Raw genomic sequence first — 13,101 nt, 5'->3', positions numbered from 1 at the left:
TCCATAAGCATCAGTGGGCAAGCTTTGGTGTCAATGACCATTGCCACACTTGGACAATGCCCACCTCATCTCTGCAAGCTGATCATCTTGCACATCTTCCCAAGCAACAGCAGGTAGGGAGGAGAAGAGAAGAGAAAGGTCTGGAACAACCTTGGCCTCTCGAAGAGGGCCCCGCAGGACCTTGCCTCTGTGTAGAGGGGAAATACAGTCCATTGCCCCTGGATGAAGCAGCGGGGGTGGAGCTTTGCCTCTCAACAGTCTTGCACCTAGCAGGTTGCAAACTTAAATCCTACAGTGATCAGACAGGTAATGTAAATAAGTCAAGTAAGTGAGGACACAATAGGGAGTGGAGGGGACTGTGGCAAATTGAAATGGGTAAGCCCCACCCGTAGGCTGGGCAGCTGCTGCTCCTGACAGTGTGTTAGTGCTGACCCAGATGCAAGTTTGATGTGACCTGACCTTCCTGTATTTTTGAGAGAAGCTGGATTTTTCTGTGTAATGGTGAAATACTGCCAACTAATTAAAAGCACCAACGACCACACTGTGCAGGTCAGACAAAACCTGTCCAGGGCCTGATTTAGCTTGGGGGCCAACAGTTTTCAGCCTCTGTTCTCGAACTGCATATGACCTCTTGCGAGAGACAGGGGAGCAGTTCTGAAGGGGCACTGCTGCCAGGAATATGGAGAGAAACTGGAAAGTTCTCACGAGCCTCCAGGAGAGCGGTTTGGTTCTGGAGCTCCAGGGGCTTCCTGTCAGCCCTGAGAAAGGGAGACCTGGTTTGGTTGATGTCCACATCAGAGACTGCCAGCACTCTTCTGATCTGCACCCGCAACCAGGTTCTCTTCTCAACAGATGTGATAGAGACAGATAAATTAGGCATGTGGTCAGACTACAAGCCCCACTGAATTCCCATCACCTGACCTGTGGGTCCATAATCCAAGCGCATATATAACCTTCTAAACCCAGGAATACAAACCCGTGTCAGCTGGGGCCAGCATCCCATTCGGGTTTATTACCCATGGGGTAAGACAGTGTGTCTTATATTTGAGCTTGTGTGTGTGTGTGTATGCGTATGTATGTTTATGTGTTTAAATATACTTTCCTGTGCATATAAAATGTTCTAATAATACACTCTTTTCAAAACCTACCTGTTTTACTTAACAGTATCTTATAAACACTTCCCCATATTACCAGATATTCTTTCTCAGAGTCCTTTTTAATGGCTGAAGGGATTTCGACAGATGAGTCAGAATTTACTTAGTCCTGTACCTATTGTTGGATATCTAGGAATTTCCAGTGTTTTCAGTATAACCAGTCACTCTGAATGAGTATCATTTAAACTAAATCTCTGCACCCATCTATAATTATTGCCCTAGAATAGTAAGTTTCAGGAAGTGGGATCATTAGGTCAAAATGAGGTCGCTAAGAGTCGGACAGGACTGAGTGACTTCACTTTCACTTTCCACTTTCATGCATTGGAGAAGGAATGGCAACCCACTCCAGTGTTCTTGCCTTGAGAATCCCAGGGATGGGGGAGCCTGGTGGGCTGCCGTCTATGGGGTCGCACAGAGTCGGACACGACTGAAGTGACTTAGCAGCAGCAGCAGCAGTATGCACACTTTTAAGGCCTTTGATACATAGTACCACACTGTCCTCTAGAAAAGGTGGGCCAGTTTATGCTCCCATCTGTGGGATATGAAAAGATCCAATTCCAAGCCACTGCCAACACTAGGTAGTAATATTTAACATATATGTATATATGCATATATACACACATACACTTAAATATATAATTTGTATATTATTTATATATTATATGGTCTTCCCTGGTGACTCAGATGGTAAAGAATCTGCCTGCAATGCGAGAGACCCAGGTTCGATCCCTGGGTCAGGAAGATCCCCTGGAGAAGGAAATGGCAACCCACTCCAGTTTTCTTGCCTGGGAAATCCCATGGACAGAGGACCCTAGTGGGGTACAGTCCAAGGGGTCACAAAAATCGGACACAACTGAACAACTAACACTTTCACTTATATATATACACTTAAGTATTTTATGTATATAAATATATAGAAATTCCCCTGGTGGTCCAGTGGTTAAGACTCCATGCTCCCAATGCAGGGGGCCTGGGTTCAATCCCTAGTCAGGGAACTAGATTCTACAAACTGCAAATAAGAGACTGCATACTGTAACTGAAGATCCTGCAGGCTGCAACCAGGACTCAGCATGGCCAAATAAATAAATATTTTTTAAATAAATAAATAAATATACCTGGGGTGGATTCATGTTGATATATGGCAAAAACCAATACAATATTATAAAGTTAAAAAATAAAATTAAAAAAAAATAAATAAAACCAAAATAAATAAATAAATATACATATATGGCAAACAAACAATGGTAACTCTTTAATACATATTTCCTTAGTTATTAGTGAGACTAAACACATCTTTATATTTGTATATTTTACAATTGCCTCTTCAAAGCAACTCCTTCCTGTCCTCTTGAGATTGCCCACTGAGCCCACATCTGAGTCTCAGCCTTTCCTCCTTCAGGACTGGGGAGCTCCGGCTTCTGGTTTGAGCTCTCTCCCACCAGCTCCTCTCAGGCCTGGTCTGAAGGGCAGTCCCTGGGGCTCCCAGAGCTGCCCAGAACCCAGGGAGGGCAAGGCCCAGTGTTCCCAGGGGGACCCCTGCTCCCTCACCATCCCTTGCTCACCTTCCCCTGCTGCCAGGCCTGCCTCTCAGTGTCCCTCCCCATGGAGACCTGGGTGCCCTGGGATTGCCTGGGCCCTGCTCTCTGGGTAAGCATGGGTCACCTCGGGGTGGGGGCCCTGCTCTCTGGGTAAGCATGGGTCACTCCGGGAAGGGCAGACGCCAAGCCTGATCACTGCCTTTTCTTTCAGTGTCCCCGTGAAGGAAGTGCTCCCGGGCATCATTAAGCAGGGGACTAATTGTTTAGAATCCCAGGGCCAGGACACAGCTGGTAACTTCCAGCTCGGAATGGGGATCTGCAGAGGGTCTGCCAAGAACCCCGCAGCGGCCCAGGTACGTTGCTTGGGACCTCCAGGTCAGGCCCAGGAGAGGGCTTAGGGGCCTCCATCTGCCCAGTCTCATCCTCTCTCTTGTCTACACCCTCCACAAACCCACTTTTCCAAGGACCCTGCAAGCTGCCCCCTCACACTCTGCTCCTTGGGTCTGCTCCCGCCACACTCCACCCATGTTGTAGCCTGTCACACAGTTGCCCCCTGAGCACCACCTGCTTTCTGCTTGCAGGGGCAGAAATGCCACCCAAACAGAACCCAGTACTCTCCCCAGATGCAGCTGTGGGCAGCCTGCATAGACAGGCATCAGAGTGTCCAGGACTCCTGTGAACACGTGTCCAACATATGAGAGTTGATGCATTCACATCAAACTAGAACAGGTCGTGGAGACCCTGGCATGGACCTGACCCCAGCTGCCCTGCTCCCATGTCCTATCTTTCTTCCCATTCCTTGAGCATCCTTTCATACATCCTCTGGCTGGCTCCAGATTAGCTTCTCCATCCCAATATTTTATTATGAAAAAGTTCAAACATATAGAAAAGTTGAAAGAATTATACAGTGATTAGCCATCCACCCATCCCTAGTTTTGTAGAAAATTCTACCAAAATACACAGGGTATTTGCTTTATCATCTATCTACCCATTTATCCATTCATTGCTGTATTTTTTGGCTCAGGCAGCCCACTCCAGTATTCTTGCCTGGAGAATCCCATGGACGGAGGAGCCTGGTAGGCCACAGTCCACGGGATCGCAAAGAGTCAGACACGACTGAGCGACTTCACTTTCTTTCACTTTCTGCTCCTTATCTTGCAGGCGTGGCTCTTCACTGACCATCTCATCCAGCAGCAGGGAAAGTGCCTCGCTGCCACCTCCACCTCTGTCTCACCAGGATCCCTGGTCGTACTGCAGGCATGCAACCCAAGAGAAGGCAGGCAGGTAAGCCTCCTTGCCCCCAGGCACAGGTTGACCAGCAACCCAGGGGAACATAATGAAGGTGTGACATATAGATTCAAATAAGCCCTCCAGAGTGAGGACTGGGGATGCCTAAGCCAGTATCCAGGCAAGTCTGTTGTTTTCCTCATGAGGAAGTACTTTGGGTAAACAGTTGTTAAATGTCCATCCCGCATCCTGTGAGCTCCATGCGGGCTCACTATTTTTATCTTGTCAACACTGTATCCTTAGTCCCTGACAACCAGTACAGCCAAAACAAATGTGAGGTTTTATTGAGAACCTGTGCCAGGGGTTTTACGTAGATTATCTCATCTAATCCTCCCAGCAGCCCAGCAATCTGGCCCTTAGTGTGTGCATGCATGCATGCGAAGTCGCTTCAGTCATGTCTGACTCTTTGCGACCCCCATGGACTATAGCCCGCCAGGTTCCTCTGTCCATGGGATTCTCCAGACAAGAATACTAGAGTGGGTTGCCATGCCCTCCTCCTGGGGATCTCTCCAACCCAAAGATCAAATCTGCATCTCTTATGTCTCCCGCATTGGCAGGCAAGTTCTTTCCTCTAGCACCACCTGGGAAGCCCCAGGCCCTAGTACTAACCCCATTTTAAAAGTGAAAAACTTAAGCTCCTTGAGTTTAAGAAATGTATCAGATCACACCGCTGTGAAGGGGTGGAGCTGAGATTCAAACCCAGTGTGACTCCTAAGGCCACAGTCCTGCCCCAGCACATAGTAGGTGTTCAGTAAGTATCTCCTGACTGATGGCTGGCTGGGGAAACTGAGACCCAACTATGGTGCTTTCCAAGCTGGCATACCCGTCTCCTGTGAACGCTGCCTTTTCCACTTGTCAAACTTTCACTTGCCCTGTTTTCACTAATCCTGGGAGACAGATCAGGCTCGCCTGTTGAGGAAGAAACAGATTCTTAGAGAGATGCAATCACTTGCTCAGGGCACACAGCAGCCGACGACAGAGTCAGCCCCGCTCCATTCCTGGCTGAGAGGGCTGCTTATCTGCCTGGGAATGGACCGGAAGGCCAGAGTTCTGCTTCAGCCCCTCCTCTGCCTGCCCCTTCTCGGTAGCCCCCACTGTGCCTGATCCTGGCCAGCTTGCAGGGCATTGCAGGGGCAGGAGGGCGCCTGGCCTCTCAGTCAGCTGCCAGGGTTTTCTTATCTCCCCCTTTTCAATTGCCTGGGTCAGTTCTTTCTTTAGGGATGACTGGCAGTTTGCTATTTCATTCTGGAAAAGCAACCACATCCTTCCTCTCCCTCCAGCCTCCGTGTGTGTGTGTGCATGTGTGTGTGTGTGTATGAGAGAGAGAGAGGCTTGGGTGCCATGGTCTGCTCGCTGGCTGGGACACTGCAGCACGTCCTACCAGTCCCTGCCTTCTCTGCCCCTGCAGGGATGCATGTCTCCAGGCTCCCCTTCACCTGGGGTGCTGGCTTCTGTGAGAGTCAAGCCTTGAGCCCACTCCCACCCACTCTTTGCTGAGGCCAAAGTCAAGGCAGTAGCTCCGAGGGCAGCCACCCCTCTCTGTGTTCCCCTTCATGCTGACCCAGGACTCCTAGGAATCTCTTTGGCCACATTCCTTCTGCCCTGCAGGTCCTACAGGGCCCCCAACAGCGGAGCCCCTCTTCCAGAGGACAAGGGTGAGCAACTCTCCCACTACCAGTGACTTCTCCAGTCTGGGCCTCCGTTCCTAGTCCTCTGTTGACCCCATTTCTGAGGCCACCTGGGTATCAGTTGTGGGAGAGATACCTGTGTAGAGCAGTGAGACCCTCTTGACCTCTCTGAGCCTTCATCTCCTCACTTATGAAATGAAGGGCTCCCTCCCTGCTGTCCCTGGTAGGGATCTACCAGAACTGAGACTGTGGCAATGGAAGGGCACCATGAGATGGTATTCTTTCTCTGGCCAGGCTAGAACCTAGTGACCAGGAGACTCTGGGGGAGGGACCCCAAGCCTGTGTCTGATGACACCAACAGGTAATGAGAATCCCATGATTTGGGGAGCACTTCCTCATGACTGATTGATTCAGTCTTTACATTCATTCTTCATAGAACAAAACTAGATGAAAGATGGATGAAAGAATGGCATGGCCCAGCAGTGCCAGCCGGGGAATGTGGCCAGCCCCTCCCAGGGGGTCAGAGACTAGAAGACCACAGGCAGTAGGATGCTGTGAGTTCCAGAGGGACCAAAGGCCCTGTCCTGCCCACTGCCCTGGACCTTGAAGCCAGGAATCCCTCTCTGCTGGGACCACATGGGCAAGAAAGACTGGTTCTCAGCGATCTGTATCCCCCAGCCCGCACTCCTAAGGGAAATCCAGACCCTGCAGCACCGCCCCCACGCCTTCCACCTTGTTTCCACCTCCCAGATGGTTCCCTTCTCTGCCCACGCTGTGTCCCCTTGCAACTGGGGCTGCTCATCTCCCTTCTAACTGTGGCTCCAGCAAGTACATGGCCCCTCCCACCCATAAACTAGGACCCCACCTGCAGCAGATCTTCAGCTGCAACCAAAGAGACTGTGTCTATGTCTAAAGGGAAGCTGGAAAGGCAGATTTCTATGTGACGACTAAGCCAAACTTTAGATAAGTGCTGTGCAGGCCAAACAAAATCCACCTCTGGATTACATTCAGCCCGTGGACCTCTGACTAGACAGTAACTTCATGCCAACCTATGGAAGCAAGAACACATCAGAAGGGCTGGGTTTAAAGCTTGTATGTGGGGTGCAGTGCCTCTTGTCTTTAGTGCAAAGGACACAGACTATTTAAATGGGACTGTGTCCTAGGGCCATTTACACCCATGTGTAATGCGGGTACTGATGTTATTATTATTAATCCTTGTTTTTCTCTCTCCCGCCCCTTTTCTGCCTCTCCCCTCAGAGATGGAGGAGAAAAGCCTCTTTCATCCAGCATTCAGTCAGCGGCCTCTGCCTGGAGGCCAAGCCCGCCCAGCTGGTGACCAGCAAGTGCCAGGCCGACGTCCCAGCCCAGCAGTGGCAGCTGTTGCCGCACACATGACCGTAGCCCCCGGCCTCCTGTACCTTTTGCATGAGACTTTGGGACCGGAAGGGGGTTGGGGTGGGGGAGTATAAAGCGGGCCGTCTCCATCTCGTCACATTTCTGCCGGAATCATCAGCCAACACCGCTGCCACGACACACGATGCTGCAAAGCTTGGACGGGGAGGACGCAGGGGGAATGCCCTGCTTGCTGTCCTGGCCACCACCTGGCCTTGCCTGGGGATAACTGGACTGCGACTGGGCAGCCTGGCCCTTTGTTACTGCCCTTCACCCTCCCAAGGCCTGGACAGTGGTTTGGGGCCTCTCCTCGTGGGCTGGGGAAAAGGAAGACAGCATTCCCCCCGAGTCTTGCTGGGCCCCAGGGGCCTGCCTGTTGGGTCGGGCACAAGAGGAGAGCGTGGGCAGCCGTGGACAGGAGGCAGGCGGAAGGCAGAGGGAGGGGCAGCCTGTGGGCAGGTGGGGAACAGGAAGAAGTGAGCCGCTCAGGGGTCTGTCCCGGGCAGGCGCTGGGTTGGGTGCGGGAGGGATGGGAGCCAGGGCCAAGGATGGGTGAGCTGCAGAAAGACGGGAACAGAAAAGCTGCAAAGCACGGAAAAGAATTGGTCTCGCCCGGGGGCCTAGTTCCTCCCAGGGCCCAGTGCCTCCAGTCCCGCGCTCTGCTTCCCACGTTCTCAGCAAGGCGCTGCAGGGGCACCTCCAGGGGCAGCCTCGGGACCCAGTTTATTAAACAGATCCCACTTCTGTTTGGATATGTGTCAAGACCAGACCTCTCCCTTGGGCCTTAAAGACCAGCGGGTTCCCGGAGCCCCTGCCTCGGCGCACCGGGTGGACCCCCATAAGGACAGGCACCACTGAGCAGCCCTGTCCTTCCCGCTAGTTTTTGACTCCTGCCTTCTCTAAAGCCCTTGCCTCTTTAAATACAGCATCGTTATGGGGTCGGGGCGCAGGGCGGTAAGAACGGGGAGCATCAGTAAGCCATGGGGACTAAGTCGTCCAGGCTGGACTCCCCACTGCCAGAGGGAGGCCCTTGGGGCTCAGCTACTGCAGTGGCCAGCAGGCTGGCTGGCGGCCCCAGTTTGTACAGAGTTCCCAGTTCCTTCTCACACCCACTGGGCCTCTCTCCCCCTCCCCCATGGCCTGGTCTTGGAACCGCTTCTGCTATTAATATTTCCAACATTCCTGTTCCCCCGCCCCACTGGCTTAGGCCGAGTGATCTTAGGCAAAAGTCTGGTGATACCAGGATTCCTGCGGGGGGGCAGCGGTGGGGGTTGTCTCCTACCCAAAGCAAATCAGCCTGGAATGCCTAAGGAGTTCATAGATTCTGGAGGGCCCAGGAATCTCCTGAAATGGTCCCCCAAATAGTGCATGTGTGTGCATATATGCACTGTCCTGGGGAGAGGATCCATGGACTGTCCCAGGTTCATACAGAGGCCTCTGGTCCCCGGAGGGTCTGGCCTTTTCTGGATTGAAGCTGCCGCGCCCCTCCCCTTCCCTAGTGTGCCTCAACTGCTTTGGCCCCGCTCCCTCTGCACAGCCTTGGGGCTGTGGTCTGCCACACCCACCCTGGAGGGCTCTCAGTGGTTTCCTTTCACCTCCTGGCTGTCCGCAGTGCTCCTGGGCCTCAGTCTGCACCCCCTGCGCTCACAGCGAGGAGCCCTTGGCCCCCAGAGCCACACTTTTGCCATCCTCTGTGAGATGTTTATCCACCGCCATCTCCCTTGTGTGTGTGTCTACCCCGGCGGGTAGCGTGGGCCTTTGGGACGGGAATCTCGGGCCTCTCTTACTGAAAGTAAGAGGACTGCCATTCAGCCTTTCAGAGGGCCCCTTCCTTCCCTGTGATTGGACCGGGCTCAACACCTGTCAGCCTCCTTTGGGACTCAGCCCTGTTCTGTTTTTGCTTTTCCTCTTCTTGACCAAAGCATGTGCCACTCGCTGTCCCTGAGGACCTCGTCTTTATGAAAAACACCTGGAATAAAACCACTTCTCACATGGGCATGTGCACCAGTGCCTTCCTTTCTGATTCCAGAGCCAAGGCCTTCAGCATCTCCCTCCCGCCCTCTATTCCAGAAAACTGAGCATGCTCAACTCTCACCTCCTCCTGCACTTGGTAGCTTGCTCCTCCACCTACGTCCCCCTCCGTGGGACCTCAGGGACTCCTGGACAACAGGCTGGCCACCCTGGGGGAAGCCAGGAGATGGGGCAACTGGGAAGGGAGCCCAGGCTCTTGTGACCTCATCATGGGACCCTACTTTGGGGCTTCGAAGTGGAAACCAAGGGGCTTCTCTGAATGCTTGTCTTTCGGTTTCTCCAGCCCTCTCTCCTTCCTTAGGTGCCAGCTGGTCCCTCTGAACTGCCCTTCCTCTCCCCTGCCACACAAGAAGGCCGCAGTAAAAATGCAGGTGGGGCAATTTTCCTAAGTAAAAACAGCGAAGTCATTCCAGCATGAGTCTTACCACCCTAGCCTTGTTTGCTTGGGTAGCAGATGCTCTGTCTAATGTTTCCATAGAAACCAATGGAAAGCCCCCACTATTTCTGTAATCAGAAACTGAACCTACTCAGGTGAAAATAAGCACGGCCTCAGCACACAGATCAACTGTAGTGGGCAGGCCAGCAGGTGACTAAGCCTCCCCGGACACAGCCATTCTCACCCCCACCCCGACCTAGTCTCAGGGTGGCTCATTTGGGATTCTCCAGAACTGACCACCAGGCCCGATGGGCCCGGAGCAAAGCTCTGGCTGGTGACGGTTCCGAGCACACGATGTGGCTGCAGAGTCCTTCTGTCCATCATCCTCTCAAGGAGCTTAGCCCACGGCCTGTCACCTTCTCGGGCCACCCTCCCGGCCTGGCTGAGTCAGCGTTCCTTCCATTTGGGTCTGGTTTCACTCCCACCCTTGAAGGGCTCTGGTGCTGGCTTCTCCTGAGCGGTGCTCTCTCTTGCCCTCCTCTAAGCCTCTCCAGAGGCCCGTTCTCTCTCTCACCCCATTCTCTCTCTCACCCCTCTCTTTTTTTCCCCTGGGAACTAAGGCTGTCTGCTGTTAACCAGCCTCTGGAGGATTCAGTAAAGCCCCGGGGCTGGCCATTAACCACCAACAGCCTTGGGCCTTATGTAACCCGAACCCATCAGAAAAGAGGAGTCTTCCAGAGCGCCCAGGGAGGGGAGGCGGGGAGGGGAGTCTGCATGGGGCCAGCAGCAAGGGGTTCTCCGTCCCTGGCCTCTGTGACTTGCCTTCACAAAGGCTTCTCCTGGAGAAACTCCTGGCTCCCCCGGGATGGGTATCTCTGCTCATGGCTAGGAGAATATCACCCAGGCAACATCTCTGTCCTCCCAGGGGTCTGGCGCCCTCAGGCCTGCGGAGGATGGTTTCCAGTGGGGTGTGGTCCTCTTCCCACCAAAGAAACAGGAAAGGAGACCTGGAGAGGAAGGGCAGGAGTTCATGGTGTCCACAACTTTATCCTGGTGAATGTTCTCAGTGTCTGTGGTATTTCTTAGTCCCCTGCGACGGTCTGTTTCCTCCAGAACAGGAAAGGGGGGGACCCAGGCAGCTTCTCTCATCTTAAAAGGTCTTCACAGTCAGGCTTTTAGCAAAGACCTTGCGGTGGAGCAGGGAAGGGCCACTCTGTCCTGACCTGGCAGTTGGGCTGTGGGCAGCTGAGCTGGATGGTGGCTTTGGAGAGCTGGGAAGGGTGTAGCAGGAGTGGGGACCCAGAGACCTCAGTCAGCCCGGAGCCATCCCAGTCTGCCACTAGCTAGCTGAAAAGTTACTTCATCTCCCAGCCTTGGTTTCCTCCTCTGTGAAATGGGTTCACTCATAGCTCTTGAGGGTTTTGTGAGGACTGGTTTATTTAATGACCACGAAGTACCTGGCCCTTTCTACTGCTTAGTAAGTGTGTGTTATTGCTGCTATTAACAAGCATTTTCTGAGTGCCCGCTGCATGTCAGGCACTTTGCCAAGGGTGAGGACACAAATGTAAACAAGACAGAAGCGTTCTAGAACTGTTGTTCTAGCAGAGGAGATGGACAGATACAGGCACACGTGTGTGCTGTCTCTTCAGTCATGTCTGACTCTCTGAGACCCTATGGACTGTAGCCTGCCAGGCATCTCTGTCCGCAGAATCCTCCAGGCAAGAATATTGGAGTGGGTTGCATTTCCTTCTCCAGGGGATCTTCCCAACCCAGGGATCGAACCCAGGTCTCCTGCGTTGCAGGTGGATTCTTTACCACCTGAGCCACTGGGGAAGCCTGGACAGATACATAGGCACTAGAAGATAAAACCACAGGGGAGGCGGGAGCTATGGGAGCACCACAGAGGGGGCTGGAAGCCAGGGAGTCATAATGCTTCCTGAGTAGCTGGGCTCTACACTGACATGACCTTCTGGGCTTTACCTGTCTCGGGCCAGGTAAAGCATGGGCTGGGTGAGGCCTGATGAAGCCAGCGGGCCATACTGGCCAGCCGGAGGAGGCTCAGCGGCAATTACCCAGCGGTCTTGACTTTTTCCCCCGTGCACGCAGCATGGTGATGCTGTGGACCAGGCTGTAATCAGAGAAGAATTCTAGATAGAACTACGGGAACCATTTAAACCCAAACAGATGTGTCTTCTTCTTCTTGAGCCAGTGACTATTCCTCCAGGGCTCAGTTTTCTCAGTCTGGGAAGGGCCAAGCAAAAGGTGGGAAGAGATGGCCTGGAAAATTCAGTGATCCTTATGTGGAGAGAATGAATACAAATGACCGGGCAGGTGTTCAGAAAGACTCGATTTCTTCTTGCTGTCTTGCTCCCTGGTTCCGGTTATCTCTGACCCCTCAAGCAATCTGAAAATCAGACCTGTCTTTCAACAATTCTTCTTTCAAATAAGTTGTCTGTCAAGGTGCATCCAGATAACCTTCTGGAATCACCTGTGCTTGTAAGTGTGCTTGTGTCCAGGCTCCCACCTAGATCTGCTGACTCCCAGTTTCATCTGTGTGATGACGGGTGCCCCGGGCGGCCATCAAGTTTGTACTGCTCTGAAGTGGGGGGGAGTGTGGAGTGGGGAAGCCATGCGGGGGAGAGTCAGGCCAGCTGGCTGCAGACTGTGCACGCTGAATACACTGGCCCTCGACCTCACTGCGAGAGGAAGAGGCCAAGGGGAAGGCACGCGGCCCCTTGGGCTCCCTGGGAGCCGGATGAATGTGGAGACCAGGTTTGGGGGCCAGAGCAGAGCCAGAACCTGCTCCCCCTTAAGGAGAAATGCCCCCAGCTGGGAAGGAGAGTCCAGAACCAGGAGAGGAGTCAAGGGGCCTCGCTGGGGCCTCTGCCACCATCTGGGTGAGAAGCGGCTGTCAGCAAGCCAGGAGGCTCTCTAAGGCCCACGTGGCTTGAAGGCCCCCAGCCCTCTAGGGCAGTTGCAGAGCTCCAGGCTCCTCTGCTTCCGGTCAAGGATGGCTCTAGCCCCGACGGACGCTGCTCTCCAAAGCCTGTTCTCCCTAGGGGTGGGCATGTCGGCGGTTGTTAAGGTGAAATCAGGTCACAGTGAAACAATGGGAGCTCCCATCCTCCGTCCCTCACCCTGCAATCCAGCCAAACTGCCGTGCGTCCTGTTTCTGGAAATTGTAGCTTGTCTTCTCCTGTTTGTACTTTTGTGTTCCTTCTACCCTCTAATTTTCCCCTTGGATCGAATGCTACCCATTTTCCAGACAAATGCTGCTTCTGTAAGGAAACCTGCCCTACCTTCCACCTGCCTGAAAACGTCTCTCTGGAATGTTTCTTCAGTATCTTGAATGTTCCTCTCTGGCTGCAGTGAGCACCTTCTTCCTTATGCCTCCTTATGCCGGTGGACTTGTCTTCTCTCTTCTATTGAAGCAGGACTATAGGACCTGTGTCCGCTTCAGCCTCGTACTTCCCACAACCGGATCCCAGAGCCTGGTTCTCGGACTCCCGGTAAATGCTGGCTTGTTGAATGAATGAAATGAAAGATTGTAGCTGGGTTTTGCTTGTTTTTTTTGTGAGTGATAAAGTGTTTTTGCATTTAGGAATCAGAACATTGCATTCAGAAAGCACCCAATCTGTATTTGTTCATTTTTTCTCTCACTTTTCTTTAAAAGCTTGGCATCTTCACAGCTCCAC

General features: G+C 52.9%; 1 protein-coding gene across 2 annotated transcripts in view; it reads left to right on the top strand.

Moving 5' to 3' along the window:
• Positions 1-8,991, top strand: part of GALNT16 (polypeptide N-acetylgalactosaminyltransferase 16) — a 100,784-nt gene extending 91,793 nt beyond the window's left edge. For both annotated transcript variants that reach the window (XM_044924809.2, XM_006056155.4), the window contains exons 14-16: positions 2,904-3,045; positions 3,854-3,976; positions 6,865-8,991. In XM_044924809.2, the coding sequence (XP_044780744.1) occupies positions 2,904-3,045; positions 3,854-3,976; positions 6,865-7,002 (403 nt within the window). In that variant the 3' untranslated portion in view covers positions 7,003-8,991. The remainder of the gene's footprint in view (positions 1-2,903; positions 3,046-3,853; positions 3,977-6,864) is intronic.
• The last annotated feature ends 4,110 nt before the right edge of the window (positions 8,992-13,101 follow it).

This window comes from Bubalus bubalis, chromosome 11 (assembly GCF_019923935.1).
Source record: "Bubalus bubalis isolate 160015118507 breed Murrah chromosome 11, NDDB_SH_1, whole genome shotgun sequence".
Classification (NCBI taxonomy): Eukaryota; Metazoa; Chordata; class Mammalia; order Artiodactyla; family Bovidae; genus Bubalus; species Bubalus bubalis.
This window is presented reverse-complemented; position numbering and strand designations above follow the sequence as displayed.